We start from the raw sequence: 13,815 nt of genomic DNA, 5'->3' as shown, positions 1-13,815 counted from the left end.
TGGAACAACAACTGTCACGCTGAATCAATGCCAAAACTCTCAAAAATGGGAAGGATTTACTGAAAGGCCATTTGGTGTTCATACTCTTGTGTGGTACCTTTTCCTAAGACCCAGTAAGTTTTCCAAACCTCATAAACACCAGCGTGAAAAGGACCCTTACCTGTGAGTACAAAGACACTGGCTTCGCTAAGGACTATTGTCTGCCTTTGGGTAAGTTGAGTTATGGTTCTGGGTTCCGTTTCCTTGTCTATAGAATGAGACCGTTGCAGAAAACAATCTTAGAGGCCCCTTCTAGCTTTAACATTCCAGGATTTCATGATCCCAAACCTTGGAGCCTGTTATCTGAACAATTCCCTGATCAATAGCGTGTGCTTTCAGTCTTGCTCTGTCACAGTCAGATGGTCAGTATATTAAGGGCTTTGGGCTGTTGACTTGAAGGATTGGGCAATGTGTGCTTTAGCCAAAATCTCTGAGTCCTGCAAATGGATCATTCTGAGCAGAGGGCTCAGGACTAAATTAACAGCAGATCTTGGGAAACACAATGCTTTATGGATCAGTATTTGGGAAAGAGAAACCCCATGCCTAGGTATAAACCCCTGCGAATGGTCCGCAAACCACCATAAAAATGGAAACGAGGAAAACCAATCAGAACCTCCACAAAGTAGAGCCCAGAAAGTTTCATACAGGTCTGAAACTTACATACTCACTGCCTTCCTTTGCCTCCTGATTTCTCCTCTCCCCTCCCACTCCCACAAGTTAAAAAAAAAATTTTTTTTTACAACAACAATTCCTTTGAAAAAAAAAAAGAAAAGTTAAACCGAAGAGGCGAATTGAGCACTCACTGGGAGAGCGCGGCCAGGCTGCGTCTTCCCTGCAATCCGGATCCCCCGAGCATGTCTGCTGCTGGAAGGGGCGGCGGGGCGCTGGAGGTGCTGAGACCCTAGGGGCCGTCAGGGCGTGGGCCGGGCCCTCGGAGGTGCCATGTTATCTGCAGCTGAAATGCTGTGTGCAGGATGCTCCCGTGTTCTCCCTTTGTGTTAACACTTTGGTCTGTCCCTGTGACGAAAGTCTGGGCTTGTCCGTTGCCAAATCTACTCCTCCCCACCCTTCCCTCCGCATAGGATCATCAGAGAGCTGATTGTTATTTTTTACTGTAATCTCTCTAATAGAGGCCCATGATGTTTAGATTGTAAAGGGCACAGATTTCTTGGAGATTTCCAGAATGTTATTACTGGGTAGTAGGGGCCAGGATCCCCAGTAACTTGCATGATGAAGATGTTATATGATTAATTACAAATAATTATTCCAAAGTAGAGAACTAGTCAAAGGAAAAGACACTGATCCATGTGCTCAGCCTTTCAGAAAACAGTTGATCATGGTATCACTTGCATGCACAAGCCAGTTCTGAAGAGATCAGCGGAAATCAGCCCACTGAAAGTTCATCCGGGTGCAGTTCTCAGGCCCTCATTCTGAGCTCTGTTCTCAATTAGGTTTGGTGTAGGTGGCCTCCAAAGCAAACAGTTCCCACTGAGAAATCAAATCTGAGAAACTCCTCTTATCCTTTCTATCCAGGGAAAGATGCATAATATAAAAATGCAAACCAAAGGCACCGGGAAGAGGAGAGACAGCCTGATCAGTGTTGTCCCGGGTTATAGAGGATGTTTGGTGCTCACGCTCCTTGGTGAAATGAGAGCAACAGCCCGCCTAGGAACATGTTGCAACAGTGGGCCCCGTCTGCTCCCATGGCACTCTGGTGTGGTGATCTCATCAGCCAAGCCCAGTAAGGGAGCCTGGTCAGCAACAGCTTGGAAAGCAACCAAATTCCAGGCCCTGAGGAGGGGGTGGTGTTGATTCTCTCTGGAGACGACACTCCGTCTCAGCTTGAGTTATGAATATGTTTCTTCATCTCTAACAAGCACTGAACAGATTGGTGCTGGGGCACTGAGCTGCTGTTGGGACTGGCTTTTTGTCAAGCGAGTAGAACAACTCAGATCTCCTCAACGTAAGGTTAAGATGGTTCTTTTGGTAACAGCAGGAGAAGCAATCAACTTCATAGATTGAAAGCCCTTTTATAGAATGAAAAACATCTTTGAGATCTACAGCTTCATGTCACCAACAAGGACATAGAAGCACAGAGCATTTAAACAGTTCACTCAGTGTCATCATGGAGCAGAACTGTAGCAACTACTCTCGGGCTCAACTTAAAGATATTTAATTTAGTCAGATTAAATGTTCTCTTTACTTCAACTAACTAGAAAATTTTGGTTGTTTTCTGGCTTAAATACTAGACTGTCATCAAAGTCATAGTTGATACAGTAAATATAGTTTAATGAAATTCAGAGTCAATTATCTCCATATATCATGGCATATATACACATTTAAATATCCCTTTGCTTATGTATCTTACCACTCAACATATATTGACTATTTAAAGTGCATGAGACACTCATAAAAATAGAGATATGTCTGCCTTCACAGAAGAGGGCTTAATAAAATACTCACTGACTGGGTTTGAGTTTATTACTTTGGAGCTGAGATAAAAATGTGTATTGTGGCATTTTGCTATTCTCCTTTCTACCAAATTTTGCCCACTTAATTTTTTTTCCCTTCAAAAAATTCAGTGGTTTGCTGTGGCAGGCAGAATAATGTTCCTCCCAAAGACATCCATGTCCTCATCCTGAGAATTTGTGAATATATTACCTTATATGGCAAAATGGACTTTGCAGATGTGATTAAGTTAAAGGCATTGAGATGGAGAGATTAGCCTGGATTATCCAGATGTGCTCAATCTAATCACATGGGTCTTTAAAGTCAGAATTCTCTCCAGCTGTGGTCAGAGGGAGCTACGACTAAAGAAGAATGGCCAGAGAGATGCCACGTTGCTGGAAGAACAAGGATGGAGGAAGGGGGTCAAGAGTCCAGGAATGTGGCAGCCTCTAGAAGCTGGAAAGGCAAGGAAATGGATTCTCCCCTACAGCCTCCAGAATGGAATGCAGCCCTGCCCACACCTTGATTTTAGCTCAGTGAGAACTGTGTTGTACTTCTAACCTCTAGAATGGTAAATAATAAGTTTGTGTTGTTTTAAGCCAGCAAGTTTGTGGCGGTTGTTTGTTACAGCAGTGATAGAAAACTAAAACATTCACTTATGGGACTCATTTGACCTTGGGAATACATTTCACCTTCTGATTTCCCCTTCCTCCCCCCACACTTCAATTCTGAGGTGGCAAGTATAGTTTTGGCATATTTGGAATAAGCTCATAACATGGAATAGCCTGGAAAAAATTCTGTGGTTCTTCCAGGCCAGTCCAGTCTCTCTCTCGCTCGTTCTCTCTCTCACACACACACACACTCTCCCTCTCTGTCACACAACACACACACACACACACACACACACACACACCCCTTACCCTCCATGGAGGAGAGCAAGAATTTAGTAATCTTCCACTAATATGCTGACATTCATGTACTAAAAGTATGCTAACGGCCAGCTGTATAAAAGATACCTACCAAGCTATTTTCCTAGTTGCAGAGATAGGGAGAAGGAAATGATGCACATTCTAAGTTGCCCCTTGTTACTAATGGAATGTGTTTGGGAAGTAGCTGTCTGTCTTCAGTTTGTGATAGTAACGGGTGTGATAACTCGCACTATCTGATGGGGTACTGACACGACAATAGCGGAGAGAGAGTGAGTCTTGGACCTGGATCAGATACTGGTGGGGAACAGGCAGAGCACAAAGGCCAACAAAAGGGAGACTGGATTCATTCGAGAGGCAGGGAGATAAGTGAATCAGGAGACGAGATGAGAGCACGGCGGGGGTAGGCAGCAGCTTCTAAGGAACCCTGAAGTCTGGCTGGCTGGGGCTGGAGAGGCAAGGTGAGAGGAATTAGGAAGAACATACCAGAAGGTAATTTGTGAACAGTGTTCTGTTCCTGCAGAGACCAACAGGTACATGTGCTTTCAGTGTGTAGCACAGGCAGGGATACTCAGAGCCCAGCTTCCAGAACTGGTGTCTCTGAGAACTGAATTAATGAGCCTTCCTTGGTACCATGAACAACTAACTGGGCCAGTCATCCTTCAGCAAGATGGTAGGTGTCACATGCATGACATTTCATGGATTTTTTACTAGGGGAAACGAAAGTCTCGGCTACTCTCATGGCATCCTTCATTTCTGGATACTTTGCTTAATTTTTCATCAAAAGGAGTCTGGGCTGGGAAGGTTTGAAGGAGGTCAGTGCAATAGAAAGGAAGAGCTCCCACCACAGGGTGGTCTTTTATTAATAAAATATGATGTAAAAAAATAACTTTGCTTCATGGAGGTAGGAGACTGGACCACATGATCTGTTCCAGACTTTATAGTCTGCACTGGTTGTTTAAGAACAGCTTCTACCTTGGAGCAATTCCCAAGGGAAAAGAGAGGTATGTGAAAAGTGCCCTGTGTACTGCCCTAATGAACTTTAGACACACACACACAGCCACTCACCTCCTACAGAAACTCAACTTAAACTCAAAGGAAATCTACTCACTTGAGAGGCAACAATTCAAGTAATTTAAAGGGGATTTTTAAAAAGGCTTTTGAAGAAAAATTTTCTTATAAAGAAATTCATAGACGCCACACTCTTAGAATGAGGCAAAAGATCTTGCCTAGACAGCTGCTCACCCAGGAGTGGATAGGAATGGAAGCGAAGGGGTTAACTACATATTTGCAGGCAGACCTCTTTCCTCATTCCCATTGGTACCTCCACAGCTGATGGCATCTCGCTCCTCCCCTCATGGCTTTGAACTTGTTCACTTAAACTATATTGCTTCATTGTCCTATGATACTGCTTTTTAATGGATCCTCAGAAGAAATCTTCTCATGAAATGCTCTTCCCTTTTTCCATCTCAGAGACTACAGATTCCTCTTCTCTCTTTCCCCTGCTTTCTACCTTCCAGTATCGTCTTTTCCTCAACTCTCCTTCCCCATCGTGTCTTTGCTAATGGCTTTGTAGTTCCCACAGTGTCTTTCTTTAGGAATATGTGGTGAGCTGGCATGTGGGTGGAGGAATGCATGGACTGCTGTGGAAAGTCATCACTTACCCCTCATCTTAGTCTTCCCCTGCAACTCCCTACCCTTCACTAGAGTCCTTATGGCCTTTGCTGACACAATTTCCTGAACTGTTCTTTGCCTGGTCTTTCTCTAGGCCTGGAACATGTCTTGAGTTGCTATGCTCTCATATCTCCCTTATAGTAATGGCATATAGTTTTGTCCCAGCATGTTCTCCCATCCACCTTACTTAACACTATTTGAATATTTACTACCAGCAAGTCATGGAGCTAAGTGCTGTGGGGGATCCAAAGATAAGAAAGTCATACCCAAAGGATGATAAGATATGAATAAAAATTTTAATACAAGACAGAAAGTGAACCATACTCTGAAAGCAGTAGAGCTAAAGTACTGTACTTCAAAGGTGGCATCCTGTGATCAAGGTCCCAGTGTTTAACTGCTCTTAGGCTCAATTTATTCTGTTATTGAACTAGACTTCCTGTTGCTGAAATAGAAACCTACTTATCTCTATTAAGGCCACAGGTATTAAGTCATCCTGTAGTCTCGTCTTTTCTAAGCTAGACACCGATGCCTATTTTCCATTCTTCTAATATCAGCCTGAAATATAACAACTCTTCAAGCAGGAAACCAAAATTGGACATAATAAAGGCTTGACCAAGGCTGAATGTGCCTGGACGAAGTCCCAGTGCTGCCTGCCACGTTCCTGTTAACACATCCTAACAGCGTTTTCGCATTGATAATAGCGTTTCTTACAGAGATCGTTCATTCATTTTTGTGCTAAATCCAGCATTTTTTTTTTCTTCTCCAGGTTTGCTGCTTAGTCAGTCTATTTCCAACATTTATCTGTAAAGCTATTTTTGTGGTCACTATTTGCCCTTATTAGACAGAACTTCATACTGTTTTCAGAGGCCTATTTTTCAACTCTTTCAGGACACTCTGGATTATATTTTTTTCCTAAGGTCTTGGTAACGTAAGTATGAAACTAAACAACAAACTGAAAACCTGATTTCAAAAAAGCAGAAAACGATCTTTCAAAGAGCACCTACCTGAATTTCAGCACCTGGGAAGTCTAATTATCTATTTGAGGCAACAGAATTTAAGGTTCCAGATTGTATCAATAGTGTGTTGATATAGTTCTGTCTGCCCTTACTAGGCTCTGAGCCCCTTCAGGGCTTTTTGACCCGCCCCTCGCCCCAGTTGGCACAGTGCCTAATGTAGAGTAGAACTTCTGTAATATGTGCTGCATAAATGAATTAGTACACATGGCTTCATAAAGAGCAAATAATGGCCTTGACCAAGTTCGTTTATTTTTTCCTGTAATTGAGTCAAAATGAAAAGATAAGTGATGCAGATGGTGGCCTGGCCTCCAGTTTAGTTGTGTCCACCATTGGAACTGAGATACATCTGGGCATGCGGGACTGAGTGGGGAGGTGGGCCTGAGGAGAGGATTTGCATGAGGGTTTGGGGAGTTGTTGGCTATCACATGCCTTGGAATTGGGCCCTTAACCCAGCCCCATTGCCCCATGTCTATGCCCTGAGGGAAGGCGGGCTGTAGAAAAGCTGGGGCTGTTTCCGTAGGTATTTGCTGAGTTAGGCCAAGCTTTGGTGCCCAGGTGAAAAAGAGTAACAGAGCAGATGAGAGGGTCACTATCCCTGCTTCTATACAGAGCACAGCATGGTTTCAGAACTCTAGAGGAGTGAAGGGAATGCAGAGCCACTTTGGTACCTTGATCACAAGAGCATGAGACAGCATCTTTGACACAAAGGCCCAGGGTTTCAGTGTGGGCCCCAGGGAAGTGGCAGCAGAGGGTCCTCTCACTGGGACTGGGGCTCAGCAGCAAGGAGCCATGGGAGATTGCACATGGTGGTTGAGTGTACCATTCGTGAGCTTGTGTGAGACAGACTTCCAGAAACAATCAGAGGGGACTTTTTATTGGTGGCGGGGTGGTGGTCCTGCATAAGCAGGTAGCATTAAGAATTAAATTATTAGTAATGTGATCCTATTGACGTCCATAGACAGATTCTGATTGAGGGTACATGGGTAACAGCTATAAGGTTTCTGTACCTTTTTAAAGATTTTATTTATTTATTTTTTCCCCCCAAAGCCCCAGTAGATAGTTGTGTGTCATAGCTGCACATCCTTCTAGTTGCTGTATGTGGGACGCGGCCTCAGCGTGGCCAGAGAAGCGGTGCGTCGGTGCGAGCCCGGGATCCGAACCCGGGTCGCCAGCAGTGGAGCGCGCTCACTTAACCACCAAGCCACGGGGCCGGCCCTCTGTACCTTTTTAAAATTACATTTTATTCTGAACTCTTTTAGACAAACTAAGACAAATAAGGAACACTATAATGAACATCTGTGTGCTCATCATCCAACTTAAGAAAGGAAACTTTCCAAGTCACTTAGTGCCCCTGTGCGCTCCTCTAGGACAGCATTCTCTCCCTCTCCACCTGGAGGTAGCTATTCTCCCTAATCTGCTTGTGTCCAATACACTTTCTTGTGAGCTAATCCTTTGAACTGTTCGTCCTCTCCTCAACCCATTCCATATACAGTCCCACCCCAGTGGGATCACCATCAGTGCCACCACAGTGTGTATTGGGTTGTAGGATGAAACAGGATGGGAGTATGGGAGTAAGATGTCATTTCCCTGTCTTGACGTTTCTGTATTTTTCATGACGAAATGCAGGTTCCCTGATTGTGATACCACTACTCAGTTAAAAGGAGGGTATTCTTTCCTTCCCAAGGCCAAACTGTGAGTCCCAGCATTCCCTTGCTAATTCTTCTCCTTACACAGATCCTGACCTCTGGTTGTACCCCCACTGGCAATCTAACACACATCTTCAATGCACCCTAACATTTATCATAAAGGGGACTTTTGTTCAGTGAAAAGATTATTGGCATTTGCCACCATTTGCCTGATGTTTCCTGAAGCTTTCTGCCTTTACCCAACAAAGCTATTTCTTCTCCTTTGTCTAGAATGCCTCTTTAAATTCCCTTTGCTTCTCTGAATTCTAGTGATTCTTTAAGAACCAGTGTCTGGCCCCACCTCTATGAAGTCTTCCTAGGTTTCACTTTATCTCTTTGTAATTGATCCTCTTACGAGGAAAGATGAGAAGTTTGAGCCTACGCCTATTTTGCTTCTATTTAAGAAATAGTTACATTGTCATGTATGAGTCAGCCCCTCCAGCAAACTTGCTGGGAGGCTCTTCATTTCTGTTTAAACTCTTTTGCAACAATTATTCGGGTCTACTGTCTAAGCTCTTTTTAAAATCTGGGGTTTTTAACCAGCTGGACTATTTTCTTTTCCTGGAGAGAAAAGTTTCCATCTTAAAAGGACCATGCCTCCAACTCCCCTCTGCCCTCCAGCTTGAAAGGCATCTTTAAAACAATAAAACAGTGCTAGGAAATTGTAGTGTCTGACAACTGTTTCTTGAATGAATGATTGCTGGTGCATGTCTATAAAACCCTGGTTCTGGTCTCAGTGAAATTAATAATACATACCTTATTCAGTTCTAGGAAAGAAGTATGTACGTGATTTCTATCCATCGGAAACTGAATCTAAGCCTTAGTTATACACTTTAGAATATAGATTTATTATACATAGAAACAATTAAACTATGAATGAAATTAAGAAACTATCATGGATCTAATTCTAGTGCGGGGGGAAAAGGTCAAATTTTCAAAGGAAGCATGTTAGTTCATAAGCCACAGAATTCTCAGTGTGTATCATTCTTGTTCAAAGTATCTAAATATTTCCACAGCCATAAATTTATTTTCTAGTGTCCACTTTATGCATCTGGATATTAAATTTACACATGGCTTTTATAGCTGGAATCAAATCCAGATTCTTCCCAGTAATACCATATAAGGCCTAAAAAAATATTGATTTCTTTTTTTGTGGGGTCAGACCTGGATTAAAACATATATTTGCTTCTGTTATTAGAGAAATAGTTCATGATGTGTTTTGGATACTTTGGATGTAGTGTTTATTATTTATATTATATAAATGACACTTAGGTACTGTCCTATTTTGTAATTAACATATGACACGAATCAGTATATGACTATATCTCTCTATAGATAGAAATAGATAGATACACAAAGTCTTATGTATTCACTGTTTCTATGCAGATACCTTTTCTCACCAGATAAATTATAACCTGTTTGCTGGCAGAGATATTTCCTAACACCTCTTTTCCTTCTGATACAGCCTAGAATATAGTGTTCAGCATACAGCAGAAGCTCAATAAATACTTTTCATTTGCTCTCTGGGTTGAAGAGGGACAACAATGGAGTAGAGCTACTGAACCAAGAAGGCCAGTTGGCTGGACCTCCCAGAGGCTTCCACAGAGTGGCCTTTTTTTGTATATTCATCATGGTACAGAGTCTAGAAGCTCTGCTATAGCAGCAATTGGATCTTGGGAGTTCTCAGAGTTGACACATCTTAGGGAGACAGACTGGCTCATGAAGTCACAAGAGACTGATGTGTGTACATCAGAATGCCAATTAATGCCAATTAATTAAGGCAGAATGGATGCCCTCTCTCTTCAGTGCCTGGAGCGCTCTCGTTTCCCAACCAGGGCACTCCCATTCCCCAAGCCAGACTATCAGGAAGCCTCCCAGTCACCAGAGACTGCTTCCTGAGTGTGGAGTCAGTGCAAAGGGAGGTGAGATCATCATGAGGAATATTTCACCCAAGGCAAGGGGAGACATGAAGAAAACACCTCCCTCAGTGGAGAGAATACTTCTCACGTCACAAAACTGAACAAACCCTGAGATTCAAGGTCTGTCTCATCTGGATATTCCTAGATGCCCACTGCCAACCCTGGTCTTGGACTTGGCATTCATGCAGACCTCTTCTACTGGCCAATTCTTTCTTTAGACTTACTAATGCCACAAATGATGTGGACTGAATGTTTGCATCCACGAAAAAGTCATACGTTGAAAGCCTAACCCCCAATGTGATGCTATTAGGAGGTGGGGCCTTTGGGAGGTAATTAGGTCATGAAGGTGGAGCCCTCACCAATGGGATTAGTGCACTTATAAGAAGAGACAGGAGAGAGCTTGCTTTTTCTCTCTCTCTGTCCACCATGTGAGGATACAAGAAGAAGAAAGCCAACTGAAAAACAAGAAGCAGACCCTCTCCAGACACCAAATCTGCCAGCACCTTGATCTTGGACTTCCCAGTCTCCAGAACTGTAAGAAATAAATGTTTGTGGTTTAAGCCACCCAGTCTGTGGTATTCTGTTGCAGCAGCCCAAACTGACTAAGATAATAGATTACAGTTACATTTGCTTACATTTGGGAAACCTAATGCAATTTGACACTTATGCATTGAATGTATTAGAAATGTTCTTTTGTAGAATTCTTGAGTGCCTTTCTGGTGGCAGCCTGAGACAGGAGATGAGAAGTAGACTCGGAGAAAACTCTTTAACTTTGGGAGGCTATTTTACTTTGAAGTTATTGAGCAATAAAATGGAGCAGTTATTAAGGATCAAGGCAGCAAATGGAGCTCTTTTTGGCTCATTAATTTATAGACTAGAACCAGGCAGGTTTTTTAATGAAAACATTTAATTTTTAAAAATCATATTCATTTTTCTCATTTGAAAGCCAAAATCCATCTGGAAAGATTTTTAATTTTAAGACCTCATGAAGACAACAAAGAAAACAAAATAGATGACACTTATACAAAAAGTAGCCAACAGTCACTTCAAATTTGAAAGCCAATGATCTGAAATATGCATTCAGCTTTCTAAAATATGTTGCAAAATAGAGAGGGCTGATGTAATCTGAGATTCTCCCAGGTATTTTAGAATTCAGAATCTTTCTAGGATAACTTCAAATTGTCTTTCCCTCTGACTCTTTCCCAGTGGGTCTAAGAATTAAAAATTAAATTAAAAGATACAATTCTGCAACTATTCTATAGTTCTTCCAAGTCTATGTGCTCTGGGTGTTCCAGTTCACTAACTTTTTTAACTACAAATTTTATGTTAACAAATTAACCAAAGGGTATACTTTTATAATTAAGAAACTTGATGCTTTAGTGTAGAACGTATTGTGTCATAGTCGATGTTTACTGAATGAATCTGAATCTTAGTTTAGAGTTTTGATAAATAGTTATTCAAAAATACTCCTCCTCTTTCTTCCAAACAACAAAATGCTCCACTTCACTGAAAATAAAATTAAACCCCCATATCTTGGTTAAAATGTCTTGAGTTCTAATGTATTTCTTTGTTCTTTTTTTTTCTTGGTTCATCGCTACATCTGAATACTAGAAAACAATTCAATATTTAGAGTCTAAACTTGAGACCCAATTTCTATATTAAACACTCTCTATTTCAGAAAGAGTGTTGGTAAATACTAGCCTGAGATTGGCCCTGCCCCTCGTCTTCTTCTGCCCATCCTCCTGGAATTAACTGAAGAAGCTTACTCCTCCAGACCACAAACTTGGTCTTTCATTAGAGAAATTTTGATTATATGGTTTGTTCACTGTTGGACTCCTTAGGGTTTGGTATGAACCCTGTAATTTGATGATTATCTGGTCTTACAATCCAAATGTTAATTGCAAATAATACTAAGGGCTTGAATACTAGAGCAAATAGGCCAACTAAAGGGGATTGATTCTTACCATATTAATATCATTTGCCTCCATGATGCAACTAATAAGCATAATGTCAAAATTATATGACGTAGAAGTCCAATTATCCTTAATAATCAGAGAAATACATGATGGGAGTTTCTTCAAATCACCAGAGAAAAAGATATGGAGTCAAAATTCTAGCAGTTCAGCAGGGGAGTAATGGAAGCCTAAGGAAGGTATGGATGGTGTCAGTACTTGGAGAATACCACAAAGGTTACCAACATTTCTGCCTCGCCATAAAGAGCTTACCGAATTGAGCGAAGTTCTGCCTTGGAACACAGATATGAATTGAACTATCTGTTTGTTCATTCATTCATTCAACATTGCGTACTGGTCTTTGGGGAAATAAAAGTGAGTAAGATGTAGTTTTTGATCTAGAATTGCTTTCAATTTGGTGGGGAAAACAGACATTTGAACAAATAAATATGTAAAATAGGTGATAATAATTAACATATATAAAAAGTGTTATGGGAGACCCAAGGTGGGAAATCAGTCACTTTGAGTGGAGACATCAAACCTCTGGAAAGTTATTCCGAGAAGGTGACTGTTGAGCTGGGTCTTCAAGGAAAGTAAAGTTCACCAGTTATAAGAGGCTTGAGAGGGAAAAGACAGTGGTGTGGAAGATTGAAGAATCTTTCTACGCTGAAACAGCACATAAAACACTAACTAGCTTAAACTAGTTTTGCTTCCTTAAAACAGGTCGTTGATTAATCAAACCTTGCTCAATAACAGAGACAGCACTGTGCATGTGCCGGGCGGGAACCCATAGCCCCAGGATGACCCCAGAACCAAGAATCTTCAGAAATGTTGCCACCGGAGCCCTTTACAAAGCAAGAAGTCCTTCAATAAGGAAAATCTGGCTTCCAGCAGCCCATGGAGCTTGATTACCATATGTGGACTGATTCGAGATTAGCCAGTCAGGGCCCAACTGGAGCTTAGTAGCTCCTAACTCCTTAAATTTTGCCCCAAACCTTGGATCAGGGAGACAGATTTGAGACTGCCTTCTGTCTTCTTGCTGGTTGACCTCGAAATAAAGCTGTTTCTTTTCAAAAGCCAGTGCCATAGTATTGGCTTCTATGTGCATTGGGGTGCAAGCCCTCGCTCCGAAACAAAGCCTGAGGACCTTTGTCAACTTAGATGCAAAACCAGACAAGTAAGTGACCAACAGGAGGGTTTAATTCTGATTGGGATAAGCCATTATTTTAAATCTTTTGAATTTTCTCCTCAATTCATGACTACAGAGAAAGGGAAGATAAAATGGCTTTGCTTCTTCTAATCTGCAATTGAGGTCTTCAGACCTTTCCAGAGGTGACAAGCCCTAGAGAGAGTGACAGGTAACATTTTATAGCATTTTCTCTGTATCTGATTTTTGAAAGCCTAAAATGCCCAAGGGCCAGTCAGATAGCGTAAAATAGCAGAGTGAGAAGTGTGAAAATTCCTTTGACACACAGTAAATGACCAGAATGAAACTTGCAACTCCACACAGAGTTAAGTAGAAGTGAATCTGACTTAAGTGACTCAGACAGGCACCTCTACATGATAAACATCTGTCGTGTGCACCACCCTTTACACTTGTGTTGGCATTTGTCCATATCTCATGTAGTTTTCTCAGCCCCCCTGAGAAGCGTCAGTTCTGTTTTACATATGAGATCTGCTACAGCTTTATCCAATGTCCTCTTTCTTTTATCCTTCATCTAAAAGGTACTTTCTTTTCCAGAGTTAGAGGCAGCTGTGCAGGCTGGGCACAGCATAATGCAGAGGGAAAAGCACCCGAGTTGGAGTAAATGACAGTTTCCAGATTTAACCCTGCCACTGGCTGTGTGCTCTTGGACACGTTACTTTGCAAGTCTGAGTCCAACGATTTGGATTTCCAAACCCTTTTCAGAGGAGTAGGAGAGAGAGTCTTAATTCTGACGTCATAACCCAACAGGACACCAGAATCTGTCTTCTAGCAGTAATTCTGCACACAGGCAGAGTTCTCACAGAAAACTAATTCCTTTCTGAAGGGTATGCCTCCCTCGTTCAGATCTATCATGTCTCTGACAAATGCTGCAACGAGACAGAATTTATATTCATGTGCCTATGATGTGAGGCACTTAGAAATGAAAGGATTAGGAGTTTCCATCCTGCCT

At 41.9% G+C, this 13,815-nt stretch overlaps 1 protein-coding gene across 9 annotated transcripts in view; it reads right to left on the bottom strand.

Annotated features, from left to right (window-relative positions):
- The window catches only part of CALD1 (caldesmon 1), a 203,071-nt gene that overhangs the window by 66,872 nt on the left and 122,384 nt on the right, over positions 1-13,815 (bottom strand). The window contains exon 1 of one of the 9 annotated variants that reach the window (XM_087430974.1): positions 843-1,068. The exons of the other annotated variants lie outside the window; for them this stretch is intronic. Within the exon in view, the coding sequence (XP_087287100.1) occupies positions 843-895 (53 nt within the window). The 5' untranslated portion in view covers positions 896-1,068. Of the gene's footprint in view, positions 1-842; positions 1,069-13,815 lie in introns of those variants that run through there. 9 annotated transcript variants of the gene reach the window in all.

Source organism: Ceratotherium simum, chromosome 1, assembly GCF_057802395.1.
Source record: "Ceratotherium simum simum isolate JZ-2026a chromosome 1, ASM5780239v1, whole genome shotgun sequence".
NCBI lineage: Eukaryota > Metazoa > Chordata > Mammalia > Perissodactyla > Rhinocerotidae > Ceratotherium > Ceratotherium simum.
Note: the sequence above shows the minus strand (reverse complement) of the source record. Positions and strands in the feature narration are given on the sequence as shown.